Source organism: Mesoplodon densirostris, chromosome 11 (genome assembly GCF_025265405.1).
Source record: "Mesoplodon densirostris isolate mMesDen1 chromosome 11, mMesDen1 primary haplotype, whole genome shotgun sequence".
Classification (NCBI taxonomy): Eukaryota; Metazoa; Chordata; class Mammalia; order Artiodactyla; family Ziphiidae; genus Mesoplodon; species Mesoplodon densirostris.
Genome location: NC_082671.1, coordinates 13,274,591 through 13,289,102, shown reverse-complemented (window position 1 = coordinate 13,289,102; position 14,512 = coordinate 13,274,591). Strand labels below are relative to the sequence as shown.

At 38.4% G+C, this 14,512-nt stretch overlaps 1 protein-coding gene across 1 annotated transcript; it reads left to right on the top strand.

Annotated features, from left to right (window-relative positions):
* Nucleotides 1–376: 376 nt before the first annotated feature.
* ART4 (ADP-ribosyltransferase 4 (inactive) (Dombrock blood group)) lies at nucleotides 377–10,977 on the top strand. The gene is made up of 3 exons (XM_060113381.1): nucleotides 377–547; nucleotides 2,947–3,655; nucleotides 10,886–10,977. Exons 1-3 carry the CDS (start codon nucleotides 377–379, stop codon nucleotides 10,975–10,977), a joined length of 972 nt encoding a protein of 323 aa, XP_059969364.1.
* Nucleotides 10,978–14,512: the final 3,535 nt, after the last annotated feature.

Genomic DNA, 14,512 nt, shown 5'->3' with positions numbered 1-14,512 from the left:
CTGCATTGGCAGGTGGATTCTTAACCACTGTGCCACCAAGGAAGCTCCTTCCTGCTTTCTTAAGAAAGTTAAGGCTAAGCTGGTGAGCCAGACCCTTAACAAGACTTTGGAATTTCCCTGCATAGAGACTAGATCGGGATTTTTTTAAGTTGGAAACTAATTTGAGTTCACTTCAGAATCCCTTATTTGGTGCACAAGTCTGGCTATTCAACAGAGATTTCAGCTTTGCAAGTGAGTTGAAGTTGATTTCTTCCCTTGGAAACTGCTAGTTGGTGGTGGTCAACAGAAGTCTCAACATAGACATAGGCGAGGAAGGTTCTTGCTGAGACTCATCCCAAGGAAACCCCAAAGGAGCACCCTGAGAACTGATTTCAGGATGAAGCTGCAAGGACGAAAAAGTGCTTTTAACACCAACAAATGCTGCCCTTTGACCAAAAGATGCAGGAGGAGTCTTCTCCCAAATACTGCAGCCCCTGAGGTGAGAATCTGGCTCCTAAGAGGGCAACTTCCTCTCCTGCTGCTGTGCTCAAGTCTGCAGAGACCCACGGTGAGTTACCATGGAGGAGGTGATCTCTTTATGACCAGGGCTCCAATGGAGCATTCTCCTGGTGCAACCTTTAGATGACCTTTAGTCCCTTGGGATGCAATTTCACTTAGACATTTTAACTAACAAATAATGCTGGCAAAGAGGGTTGAAAACGATTATTAAAAATTGTGGAGTGCTTTACAGTTTACAGATTTGGCATCACAGAAGCTAGAGGCATAGCATTTTTTTCTTGATTCTCCATAAAGTTTAAGTAAAACGTTGCTTCTGTAGGACAAATAATGCAAAATCAACCAAGTCTATTTGGCTTTATCCTGTATCATATGGATCAACTCAAAAGAGGCATTATAAAGTTCTATATAATGAAAAATAACCTAATGTTAAGAGAAAACAGTTTCAGTGAGCCCAGACTCTTGCATCTTCCCATACATAGAAAAGCACTAAATTCCTTCATTTTAATGTCTGGTCTTCTTTAATTAACAGTAATCTTTTGATGTTCCGAGTACCTGCCCTTTGTTACAAAACTCCTATATATCCTAGCTCCCCACTCACCTCCTCAGAGCAGTTCTCTCGGGGTTACTTGAGATGCCATCTCCCGGGCTTGAAATCCTAAAAATTCCCACTGAATAAAACATAACTCTCAATTTAAAAAGAAAGAAAGAAAGAAAGAAAGAAAGAAAACAGAATACCCATTTGATATCTAGTAATAGATTAAAGTTTTGGAGTTTACAAGGTTTGATAGAAGATATTTTTTATTTTGTTTTGGCTTAAATAGATTCTGTAGAACTATTTGAAAATCTGCTATAAAGAATTATCGGTTAAAATCACTTAAGCAGTCTTAAAATTTTGTTCCAGTTTACTCACAACTAGATGACTTCTCACCATAAATAACATAGTAAAAATACCAAATGGTATGCTTTTGAGTTCCAGCTACAACACTGTTGACATTCACTGGATGGAATTTTATCTCTTAATATGTTCCTTAGTAAGTACTCTTTATTAGGAAAGCATCATTTCTTTGCCAAGAAGGAAACACCTTGAAATTTAGATAACTGAAAAATATGGCTCTCAATTATGGACGGATGATACTTAATGAACTTGTCTTCAAATCTCTAACTTTGATTTAATATGCACTGGGTATCAATAAGTAATATTCCATTGGCTACCCATGAGAAAATGTCTTTTTCCCACTCCTGGTTTCTAAGAAGAAGGACTTTACCAGGAACCCCACTGACCTCTGTCCAACCCTTTCCTCACATCGCTCCCCTGGAGGTGGACAGAGGTTACTTGACTGGTAACGTCAGGAAGAGTAACTGGATATGCTGTATTTGCTCTTCTTCCTCCTGGGAATTAACCCAATGGCAAAAGGCATGAGTTCTGTGTTCCTCCCATGGCAAGAATCTCACCTGGACAGGTTGCAATCCAATACTGCCTGCAGCTAAGTGGGCAAGTCAGCTCGTTCTGGGGTTTACCCTTAACAAGCCCACCAGCCGTCAGACCTAAAGATGGGTGCTCCAACATGTTCTCACTCAGTAGTAAAAATTATATTTTAGCCTTCATAGTTCAAGTCCTGAGCAGAGGAGAGAGTTGTCATTTACTGGGGGCCCCCTTGGAGAACCCGACATTACTCATCACTTAAGTCTTTTCTTAAATCAAAGCCAAAGACTTAATATAGGTTTTAGGTATTCATAAAAGAGGTATTACTTACAACACCCAATGTGCGAATGTGAAGGGTTTAGGAGAGGAAACAGCTAGTATAATTAAACTTTGATTATTAATTTTTTCTTCAAAATACTCAATATGCAAAAAGACTTTTCACTGATACAAAAAGGGTTACTTCCTCCGTGGGAAGATGAGGTTTTTTTATGCTTTCATTAATATTTGTCAAACCAAATTCAACATCTAGCATGGGTCACAGATACAGGAAGGACTGGATCAGTGTAATGGTTACATACTGATTTTGAGCAGACAACTTGGTCTTATACAGTGTAGCAAATCTGCTACCACACCATAAAAATTTAAAAAACAGAAACCTCAATTAAATAGAGTCGGGAGACCAGAAAGGGGAGCTCTCATGCCCTGCGACATAGCAGAGTCCAACAGGAAGAAGAAAAACACCTCTTCTTTCCTGGCAAGGACTGGACGAATGTAAAGCCATGAACTCTTTGTTTCCTATACCCTCCCATCTTCCTTTTCTTCTCTATGAAAGCATTCTTCTTCCCTTGCCCTGTAGGGACTTGTACATGGCTCACCGCAGTCACAGAACCTGAATTGCAACTCTCTGCTGATCCTGAATAGATCTACCTTTGCTGGAGAAATACCTGGCCCTCTATTTACTTCAGGTCAACAAGATTCACCATCGAATTTGAAAAATTAAAATCAAGATTTTTCTTTCCTTATAGGTCGCCGTTAAAATTGACTTTGACTTGGCACCACGTTCCTTTGATGATCAGTACCAAGGCTGCAGCCAACAAGTCATGGAGGACCTGATTCAAGGGGATTATTTTACAAAAGAAGTAGAATCTCGTAGGAATTACCACAGGGTCTGGCAACGTGCACACTTAACCTGGTTGAGACAAGGAAAAGCTCTCCCTGAGAACATGGCTATTGCGCATGCTGTGGCCATCTTGGTTTATTCATCGAACGACAGTGTTTGTTCAGACTTCTCCAGAGCCATGGCCAGTGCTGCTGGGTCTCCCCAGCAATATATACATTCATTCCATTTCAAATATCTACACTACTACCTGACCACGGCAATCCAGCTGCTGAGGAAAGAGATTGTCACAAGGAATGACTCTCTGTGTTATGAGGTGCACCATGAGGTGAAGGGCGTTTCCTTGGAAGCCCCCATGGGTGCCACCGTTCGCTTTGGTCAATTCCTCTCCACCTCTCTCCTGAGAGAAGAGGCACAGAAGTTTGGGAACCACACTCTATTTACCATATTGACCTGCCTGGGGGCACCTGTACAAGACTTCTCTCTCAAGAAGGAGGTCCTGGTCCCTCCCTATGAGCTGTTTGAAGTTGTAAATACGAGCTACCACCCAAGAGGAACTTGGTTGCAATTGCAGTCAACTGGGACCCAGAGCATATATAACTGTCAGCTGCTAAAAGGTATTGTTATTGATCCAAATTGAATCCACTCTTACCAGGATTGCAGGCCACCATTTGTTTTTTAATCTTGTCAAAGAAATATTTATTTATTTATTTTAATTTTTTTTCTTTTTTAAATTTTTATTGGAGTATAGTTGATTTACAATGTTGTGTTCATTTCAGGTGTACAGCAAAGTGAATCAGTTATGCATATACATATATCCACTCTTTTTTAGATTCTTTTCCTATATAGGTCGCTAGAGAGTATTGAGTAGAGTTCCCTGTGCTATACAGTAGGTCCTTATTAGTTATCTATTTTATATATAGTAGGGTGTATACATCAATCCCAATCTCCCAATTTATCCCTCCCCTCATTTTCCCTCCTGGTAACCATAAATTTGTTTTCTACATCACTATTCTTTCATAAAAGTAGTTTTTCTGAGTGAGCTTGGGGGAAAAAGGCCAAAAACATGGATATTGGCCTTCAGTAATGGTGGAATTGGCAGATTAGAGAAAACTCACCTTGTTTCTTGGTTTCTCTTCTCTTCTTTCTCCTCAACTACCTGTAGGGAAATGTGCTTTGCAATGGCACAGATATACGGGGCATTCTAGACAGAGAGTAAATATTTGTACTGGAAAAGGTAGTGCATAAAACATAGCATTTTACCTTCTCCCTCAAGCTCATTTTTTGTCGTGGTCATTTCATGAACAAGAAGTGCTAAAAATAAAGCAGGAGGTGTGATTTATTCATCCACTCCTATCTATTAACCGTCTTCTCTGTTCCAGGAACTGGGATAGGAGGACCCAGGCGATACAAAATGAATAAAACAAAATTACTATCCTAGGAGGATTTTTAGTCTAATGAGAAGTGGAAATATGAACAAATGTCTACACACAAAAGCACTAAGTATACACCAGATGTTTAAGCAATGGTTATGGTTGCTTGGTGAAGGAAGATGCTCGTTCTCTCTGGGGAAAGTGAGAAGGCTTCACAATAGGAGACCACGTGGGACTTGAAGTAGGAATGGGGGTTTTCAGTGAAAAAAGAGAGAAAAAGTCATTTCAAGCAGAAAAAGCATACACTGAATCACAGAGATTTCAAACAGCCTGGTATCTTCAGGGAAATTTTGAAATTCTGGATGGCTGGAATGTAGGGTGTGTAAGACAGAGGAAGAGGCCAAGAGTAGAAAGGGAGTAGGACACTGACAGGGGCTGGAGAGTTCTGATGGGGCCAGATTGTTTTAAAAAAACTCTTGTATTCCATGCCAAGGACTTTCAAACTTCATGCTATTAGTAGTGAGAAACCATTAGAAGTCTGTAAGGAATGGAGTATCAATCAGACCAGTATTGTAGCAACAGCCTTGATGATATTGTGAAAAATTAACCAAAGCAGGAGAAATTAGAGTTATCACAATAAAAATATGTGTTAGTCTCTTTTTAGAAAAACATGTAGCTGATTCCATTTTATCTTTGTATGTTGCCAGCCACAGTCGTTTGACAGAGCAAATGCTGTGCAAATTCGGTAGAAAATGCTGTACCCTGTTTGATTCAGAAAGAGGAAGACTGTCCTTATCCACATGTGCATTCGTTTACACTCAAAGTCAACTGCAACCCAGCTACAGGGTCTACCTTTGAAATATTCCCGAATCTTCCTCTGCTCCATCGTCACTGCTGCTGTTAATAATTCAGCCTGTCAGCCTTTCTCAACACATCAGGGCTGCAGTGTTGCAAATGTCCTCAAACTGGCATCCACACTGAGGTCAAGGTCCTGCTCACTCTGGCCTATCTGTAAGGCCAGAGACAGTCATTTCCATTAACTGATAAGTAACACTCTGCTTATTCCAACATCCTGGAGCAGTATTAGATTGATGCAAACATGAACAATGGGAGAAGGGAGGTGGCTTGTTTTTCTTATCTGAGAGTCCTTCACTGGGAGGGAGTAAGGTCAGTGGTCTCCCCAGCCCTGTTTTTCTAGATGGCTGCTGTTGCCCACTTGACTTCTGACTGATCACCTGGACTAACCATTAACCTCAGCCCGGGGAATTCACAGAATCTAATTTCTCATGAAACTGGAATCCTCTCAGGAAACTGTTTCTTCTCCTTTCGATTTTTCACCAGCAGAAGCCACAAACTATTCTATGTCCCCAGAAGTCCCTATGAGCCAGTGACTTATGTTTCCTCTCCGGTTCCCTTTTAATCTGACAGACGCAATATGTGAAAAACAACATGAAGGCATTTAAAATAGGTCAGCCAGGGACACGGCAGTTCTCCCAATGGAGAGACAGTAGATTAAAGAGCAGAGCTTCCCCAGTCTTTCAATGTATTTCAAAATTGCTTCCATTAAGTTGTAACTGAAGTTCTCAAGTTCAAAGAGTTCCTAGGAATCTGTGGCCTTCAAAGAGTCAAGAGGTCAAATTGGTAGCGTAACACAGTGACGGGAGTGAGTTGGCAAAAGAAAAATTGTTTAAGACATTCTAAACTAATAGCTTTTTCTTCTAATTCTTCTCTCACCCCTCACATGACCTATACTCGTTACCATAGAAACATGTTTTCAGGCCCAGTGGAAAACTCAAAATATGTTATGTTAGTTATTTGTCCTTAAATGTTGCTTCTTTCAGCGAAATAATCTGTGCCAAAAATCTGTAGACACACAAATACATGCTCTGTTCTGTATCATTGGATTCACAAAGAAGAGGGGTTTATTTGCAAAAATGTTTCACATAATTAAAATTCTTAAGCATGCTTCTAGAAAAAAATGTAGTCAATTGTTTGTAGTCAGTGTGGTTTTGCATGTTAATCTTGCCAGTTACTAGCAGTGAGAATACAGGCAAATGGCTTAGCCTCTCTGTGCCTCAGTTTCTTTATATGTAAAATGGGAATAATTTTTAAAAATAAAACTTACCTTGTAAGATTCCGGTGAAGAGAAAACGAAGGAACGCATGCAAAAGGTCTTAGAACCGTATGTGACACATGTAAGTAAGTAATCAAAACTCTTTAGCTACTATTACTATTACCATTATAAGTCTTTATTTTATTAACTTACTGTTTCCTATTTTCTTTTACTCTGGGCTTCAATTATCCCAAAGTAATTTTCCCAATTTGTGGCATCACGCTTACCTCGAAGTAGCGTGTCTGTCTCAGATGAATGGATGAAAGAATGAGTAATTGGATGAATCTGGAGACCACAGGGCATGATGGGTAGAGCAGAGATGGTGGAACCAGTGAGAGCTGGGCATATGTTAGTAGCTCTGTGGCCTTGTGCAAATGACAACTCTGAGCCTGTTTCTTCATTTATAATATGGGGGCAACACTTGCCTGGAGGGAATGTTGTGATAGCACTTGTTACCCACCCTCTCAAACACAATTGAAAAATTCTGGGAAAGTACTTTGCACATGGAGCTGGGATAACAGTTTAATGACACAAATGTCTACTTCAGTAATATTGACAGTTAGAATAGAAAGAAAGGAAGAGACGGAAGAAATACATTTTTTTTTTGGCCATGCCATGTGGCTTGCAGGATCTTAGTTCCCCCACCAGGAATCGGACCCTGGACCCCTTCAGTGGAAGCACGGAGTCTTAACCACTGCACCGCCAGGGAAGTCCCATAGACAATATTCTAAAAGAATAACACTCATCACTCTAAATATTGACAGAAAGAGGTTATAGATAACATTTACCACCAAATAAGATTAACTAGATATACTGCATGTCACTTTTACCTTTTTTTTTTTTTTGCTTTTTTTCAAGAGATTGAATATGCATTTCTGAACAATCTAACACACAGATTCAGACTTCATGAGATAAAAGGCATAATAATTATGCATTTCTCCCCAGACTGTATACATAAGGCAGAGGTGACCAAATTCATGTTATAATACACCAATCAAATGGTATTTTTATAGAAATTTAGTTTACAAAAGGCTTTCACACACATTATCTGTTTAATTCTTACAACTACCTGTACTTTGGGCTATTGACCCCCCTATAATGATGTGAACACTGAGGATTAGAAAGGTTAAATGGTTTTTGTAAGATTATTCAAGCAGGTTATAAATAACAAAAGTGAGACCGTTTCCCATTTTTTCTGACAAAAAGTCCAGGACAATTTTCTCTGTAGGTCACTTTCAGGAGATTTATTTTGCCATTCAAAAATGTTATTGAGAACTTACAATTGGTTTCAATCTTCTGTGACTCTGACTATTGACATTATAAACACCCTTCACATTCATATAAATATACAAATATGTTCACACCAATGTATATATAACAAGATAATAGTTGATCTTTTCACATGCATTTAACTAGTGTTTTGTATCTTAACCTATTTTATTACATTATTAAAGATTGATGGCCATGACCTACTGAACTGATGTCACAAACCATTAATAGAATCACAGCCTCCAATCTGAAAAGTACTGTCCTAGGGACAGAAGGAATAAAAAGCATTGAAGAGTCTAGAAGAAAAGTAAAGACAGATACAAAAGTAAAGTTACTGTGAGTTGTTCTGAAATGAGAAAGTTTGTAGATTGTAATTAATTTAAGTCACAGATTTTTTTCATTTATTCTCCTAAATATATTGTCTGCCTGTGTGAAAGTAATAATAATAATAATAATGTGAGGTAGAAATGATAATGACCGTATGAGAGGTAGAGAAAGAGTATCAAGAGAGTTAGGAAAGAAAAGTTACTTTAACCTGAGAAAATAAAATTAAAATAAGCTATTTTTAATATCCTAGTCATTATGAAGGGTGCTTAAGAGGTGGTTTTGAAGGATGAGTATGATTACCACATAGTAATGTCTCTATGTTTGTCTCTTACTTGGACATTAGCATAATCACAGTGAAGCAAAGTGAAGAGTAGTGGTGGTGACCATAGTATTTCCAAAACCCTGGAGGTGCTCTCGTTTTACAGATGAGAAAACTGAGGCCCAGTGAAAGTAACAAAAATGATCACAGTCAAGCATCTAGGGGTAGAACTTCAATACTAAAGCCAATCACACCCTCAAATCATTATATTATAATGATTATAATATAATATATTGTTTCCTTGTCAATCAGTTGCAGACAACTCTTCAGTAGAATCTTATCCTATGAAAAAGTGAGAAAGGGTGGGGTTAGAGGTCCTTGTGATCTCTAGCCTCAATGAAGAGAAAACAAAACAGAAAATGCTTGAGAATCATTCTAAGGAGTGACCTGCTAAAGTGGTATTGATTGTTCCTAGGTCCCTGTGAGAATTCAGATAATACAATTTTAACACAAACTTTGACAAAAGCTTAGAAATAAGTATGCATTATTAATTTTTCTTATCTAAGAAAAGAGGGGTTTTGAAAATTACTGTTGGTAATTTTCCAAATAGAAATTCCAGGAAACTCAAGGGATCTTATATATTATGTGGAAGTAATGGAAAAGTATTTCCCCATCATCTGATCATCCTATCAAACAATATGGTCATCAAACAATTGAGGCAATCACAGAGTTGAATGATTTTCTACTTCAAATGTCTTTTCTATGCTAAATAATCAGCAAGGCTGGTTGAAAAGGAGATTCCACTCTTTAGAGCATTTTTCAAATTTTATTTATTTATTTTATTTATTTTATTTATTTTATTTTTGGCTGCATTGGGTCTTCATTGCTGCACATGGGCCCTCTCTAGTTGTGGCGAGCAGGGGTTACTCCTCACCGCGGTGCACAAGCTTCTCATTGCAGTGGCTTCTCTTATGGTGGAGCACAGGCTCTAGGCACGCAGGCTCAGTAGTTGTGGTTCGTGGGCTCTAGAGCGCAGGCTCAGCCGCCGTGGCGCACGAGCTTAGCTGCTCCGCGGCACGTGGGATCCTCCTGGACCAGGGCTTGAACCCGTGTCCCCTGCATTGGCAGGCAGACTCCTAACCACTGCACCACTAGGGAAGCCCTAGACCATTTTTTTGAAGGTTTACATCTTCCATCTCATTCTATATCCTTATCCCATTGTACTCCCAGTTAGTAGTTACACCTGACAATAATTTTTTATATTTCAGTGTTTCTTCCATCAGCCACATCTTAGTGGCTGCTAACCTTTCCCATGAAGAGTGTGTATGTGTAGGCAGTATACACACACACACACACACACACACACACACATACCCCAAACAGGACTGCATGAATTGTTTTTGCTCACCTTGTAATAAAAAAAATTTGATGAATGTACATGCGATATATGGAGAGATAATACAGTGGTTAAAAATACAGAGTTGAGCCAGACTGCCTAAGTTTGATGGCTGACTACACTACTTACTAGATGCGTGATGTTTGACAAGTTTCTTCACATCTCTGTGTCACAGTTTTATTAACTAAAAAATGAGGATAATGAGGATAAATGCCTCATAGTTTTTGTGTGGATTAAATGAGTTAATTTATAGCAAGTGCTTAAAATGATCCCAGCACAGAATAAGCCTTTAATCAATGTTCACTTTCATAATGGTGATAAAGATGGTGATAATTAAGATGGGGATGATGGTAATGGTAATAATTCTGCTGCTGATGATGATAAAGATGGGAAATCCGGAGATCTCTACCCCCAACTTGCTGGGTACCCTGAGGTACACCTCTTAACCTCTTGATACCTGTTTTATCATCTGCAAAATAAGCAAGCTGTCATTTAGAGAACTCTAAGAGAGAATATTTTTTTAAGAGTGGCTAGCTTCACACTATTTACAATAGCCAGGACATGGAAGCAACCTAAATGCCCATCGACAGAGGAATGGATAAAGAAGATGTGGCACATATATACAATGGAATATTACTCAGCCATAAAAAAGAATGAAATTGGGTCATTTGTAGAGACACGGATGGACCTAGAGACTGTCATACAGAGTGAAGTAAGTCAGAAAGAGAAAAACAAATATCATACATTAAAGCATATATGTGGAATCTAGAAAAATGGTACAGATGAACTGGTTTGCAAGGCAGAAATACAGACACAGATGTAAAGAACAAACATATGGACACCAAGAGGGGAAAGTGACGGGGCAGGTGGGATGAACTGGGAGACTGGGATTGACATGTATACACTAATATGTATAAAATAGATAACTAATAAGAGACTGCTGTATAAAAAATAAATTAATTTTTTTAAAAGTGCTAGCTTCAAATATTTTTGTTAGGAATTTTTGAAGTTTAAAGTGAACCAAAGGAGAAATGAGGTGGTTTTTTAAAAAAATCTCTGCTACCTAAAACATCTTTGACTCTTTTTATGTTTTTTTTTTTGTTTTCACAGCTTCCAGCAAAAAGTGCATCCCTACTCCCGTAGTTATTGCTTCTCTCTTGTTTTTGACCTGTGTCATCATCTCTTCCAAAAGTAGAGCATAAAAAAAGGTTGTGGTTTTTGCCTTCCCTGTACCCTTTTGCCCTGAATCCCCGTAGAGAATCATTCTGCCCAGCTATCAACTGATTCAGAGCTGGCTCAGTCCACTGCCTATGGGTAGACCTGTAGGTATATTTCTTCTTCATGGATACAGAGATTCATGTTGGATAGAAAATGACTCAATCTGAGCCTGTGAGACATAATCAGGGTACTTTTGGGGCTGGGAGTGGGGTGGGGGCCATTTTTTTTTTTGAGTGGAGAATAGTGAAAGCAGAATATGAGCTTAGAATCACTAGCAGCTATCTTGCCACTGAGAAGAGAGACCCTATCTTCCTGAGAATGGAGCTAACACAATGAAAGAAGAGATGAGAAATGAAAAGAAAGTGAATCTTGGTGAGAGTCTATGTGCCCCTAAATCCAACTGTGCCTGAAACTGTATACCATGGGCTTTTTCATTACATAAATCAATAAATCATATTTTTGCTTCAATAATTTGAATTAAATTTTCTATCTCAAACAATTGAAGGGGTGTTATGATGAATACAATGATTTTCCCTTATTTTTAATTTAATGATCCTAAATATTAGGAACAAATCAGAGACTCTTGAGTTAGAAAGCAAAGGACAAATTCATCAAATGAGAAAGTGTTGAGCCCCAGAGGCATACTAAAGGTGTAAAATTTCTTTAGAGATTTTTTTCCCTGATGTCAAACAATTTTATTATTTTTAAATTTTTTTTAGAGATTTTTATCAGCATTCAAGACCAAACCAATGTAGAAACCCAAGAAACAAAAGGGAAAGTTAATGAAAGACGTTAGTGGCATTTCATTCACTGCCAGTAATGGGGTGTGGCACACAGGTTTCTTCTAAAATATTACAAAAGTTAGAATTTAAACTCATATGTTAATTCACGGAGGACTTTATGGCAAATTAGATTTTAAGCCTTCATCACAAATTTAAGCACATTTGTTAGGAAAACAAGTGTATGCATGTGGAGATAAAGAAGAAAAAAAATCTAATTACCAGGGAAATATCAAAGATATATTGAGTCCCCATTATGGGAAAACTGTTAAAAAGAAGTATAAATCATCGAACTTCACAGCTGGGGATGTTCTCCGACTCTTCTTTCAGGTAGTAGACAAGATAAGTGGGGTGATGGGGGATTGCTAGGTCTCTAGAGACCCTATTAATTGGGCTAAATGGGGTGAAGGTGAGAGCTAGTTCCATACCTTTGAATTCTGAAAGTCCAGGCTACTTAGCTCCTCTGAGATTTAGATAAGAAGCAAGCATTTTTTTAAAGAGAAAATAGGATTTAAATTTTTAAACAAAAAAATGTTTAGGGCTTCCCTGGTGGCGCAGTGGTTGAGAGTCCTCCTGCCGATGCAGGGGACACGGGTTCATGCCCCAGTCTGGGAAGATCCCACATGCCATGGAGCAGCTGGGCCCCATGAGCCATGGCCGCTGAGCCTGCATGTCCAGAGCCTGTGCTCCGCAGCGGGAGAGGCCACAACAGTGAGAGGCCCACGTACCGCAAAAAAAAAAAAAAAAAAAAAAAAATGTTTAAATGAGAAAAAATCTTAGGTATTCTCAGAATGGAAAATTCCAATAGCGAACTAGAATTAACTGCTTTTAAAGTAAGTAGTAAATTCCATACTTCTTAAGAAGAAAAAAATAAAACTAGAGTTATTAATTGCCTTTCTTGTTCTTAACAAAGTTTCTATTAGGTATCATATGAAATATGGCAATATTTTTTTTAACTGGAGTATAATCACTTTACAATGTTGTGTTAGTTTCTGCTGTACAATGAAGTGAATCAGCTATATGTATACATATATCTCCTCCCTTTTGGACCTCCCTCCCTCCCCCATCCCGCCCATCTAGATCATCAGAGAGCACCGAGCTGAGCTCCCTGTGCTATACAGCAGGTTCCCACGAGCTATCTATTTTACACATGGTAGTGTATATATGTCAATCCTAATCTCCCAATTCATCCCACCCTTCCCTTCCCTCCTGTGTCCACCTATCTGTTCTCTATATCTGTGTCTCTATTCCTGCCCTGCAAATATGTTCATTTGTACCATTTTCTAGATTCCACATATATGCGTTAATGATACGATAGTTGTTATTCTCTGACTTACTTCACTCTGTACGACAGACTCTAGGTCCATCACATCTCTACAAATGACCCAATTTCATTCATTTTGACTGCTGGGTAATATTCCATTGTATATATGTACCACATCTTCTTTATCCATTCATCTGTCGATGGACACTTAGGTTGTTTCCACATCCTTGCTATTGTAAATAGTGCTGCAATGAACATTGGGGTACATGTGTCTTTTTGAATTATGGTGTTCTCAGGGTATATGCCCAGTAGTGGGATTGCTGGGTCAGATGGTAGTCCTATTTTTAGTTTTTTAAGGAACCTCCATACTGTTCTGCACAGTGGCTGTATCAATTTACATTCTCACCAACAGTGTAAGAGGGTTCCCTTTTCTCCACACCCTCTCCAGCATTTATTGTTTGTAGATTTTTTATGATGGCCATTCTGACCAGTGTGAAGTGATGCCTCATTGTAGTTTTGATTTGCATTTCTCTAATAATTAGTGATGTTGAGCAACTTTTCATGTGCCTCTTGGCCATCTGTATGTCTTCTTTGGAGAAAAGTCTATTTATGTCTTCCACCCATTTTTTGATTGGGTTGTTTGTTTTTGAAATATGGCAATCTTGAGAGCATACACTCATTTGCAGTTCATGAGAGCTCAATACTTTTTGGTAGGCAAATGGATTTGTCTAATTTTTCCCCAATACAAGCACGTCTCAGAAACCCTACTTCTATTATGGTCAAATAACAAGCACTAGGTCTTTTTTTGTGTGTAAAATGTTAGAGCATTTCCATTTTTCAGCCTCTATTATCTCCTAATCATAGGACTTCAGTAGGAGACAAAGAATAACCCATCTGCTCTGATCTTATTCACATAGGCAAGAAAATGCTATTACTCCTCATTCATTATTCTTATTAACTTCTGGATAAATTATATCAAAAGTATTTAGTGATGGCTTATGATAGGCAAGCCACTGAAGTGTACAGAAATTGATATACGAGTGACAAAAATGCAAAAGTTTTGTTCCTAGGCCTGAACCAGATTATTTAGTGATAGTGTATACATCTACCTGGAACTCGTACTGTAGGAACTAGAAATAGAATTACTAAGAGTGGGAATTAGTTGAGGGTTATTTCAATTATGCTTTAAGATGAAATACAATGTTTAGAAACATCCTCAAATATAATACCATAATTGATTTTTTTGAACTATGTATTCTCTTCAATAACTGCCATTTCAAGCAGGGTTTCTTTGACTATTTATTTTTATTTGAATAAAGCAAAACTTGAGGTAAATGGTTTGCCAGGTGACTATTCTTCAAACTCATGTCCCAACAGACCACATGTCTGGCATCCAAGGTCTTAGAAAGTACTATAAAAGCTCGCAGGATTTGAATCGGTTTTCTGACAGAAATGAGCACTACTGTTGCATTCCTA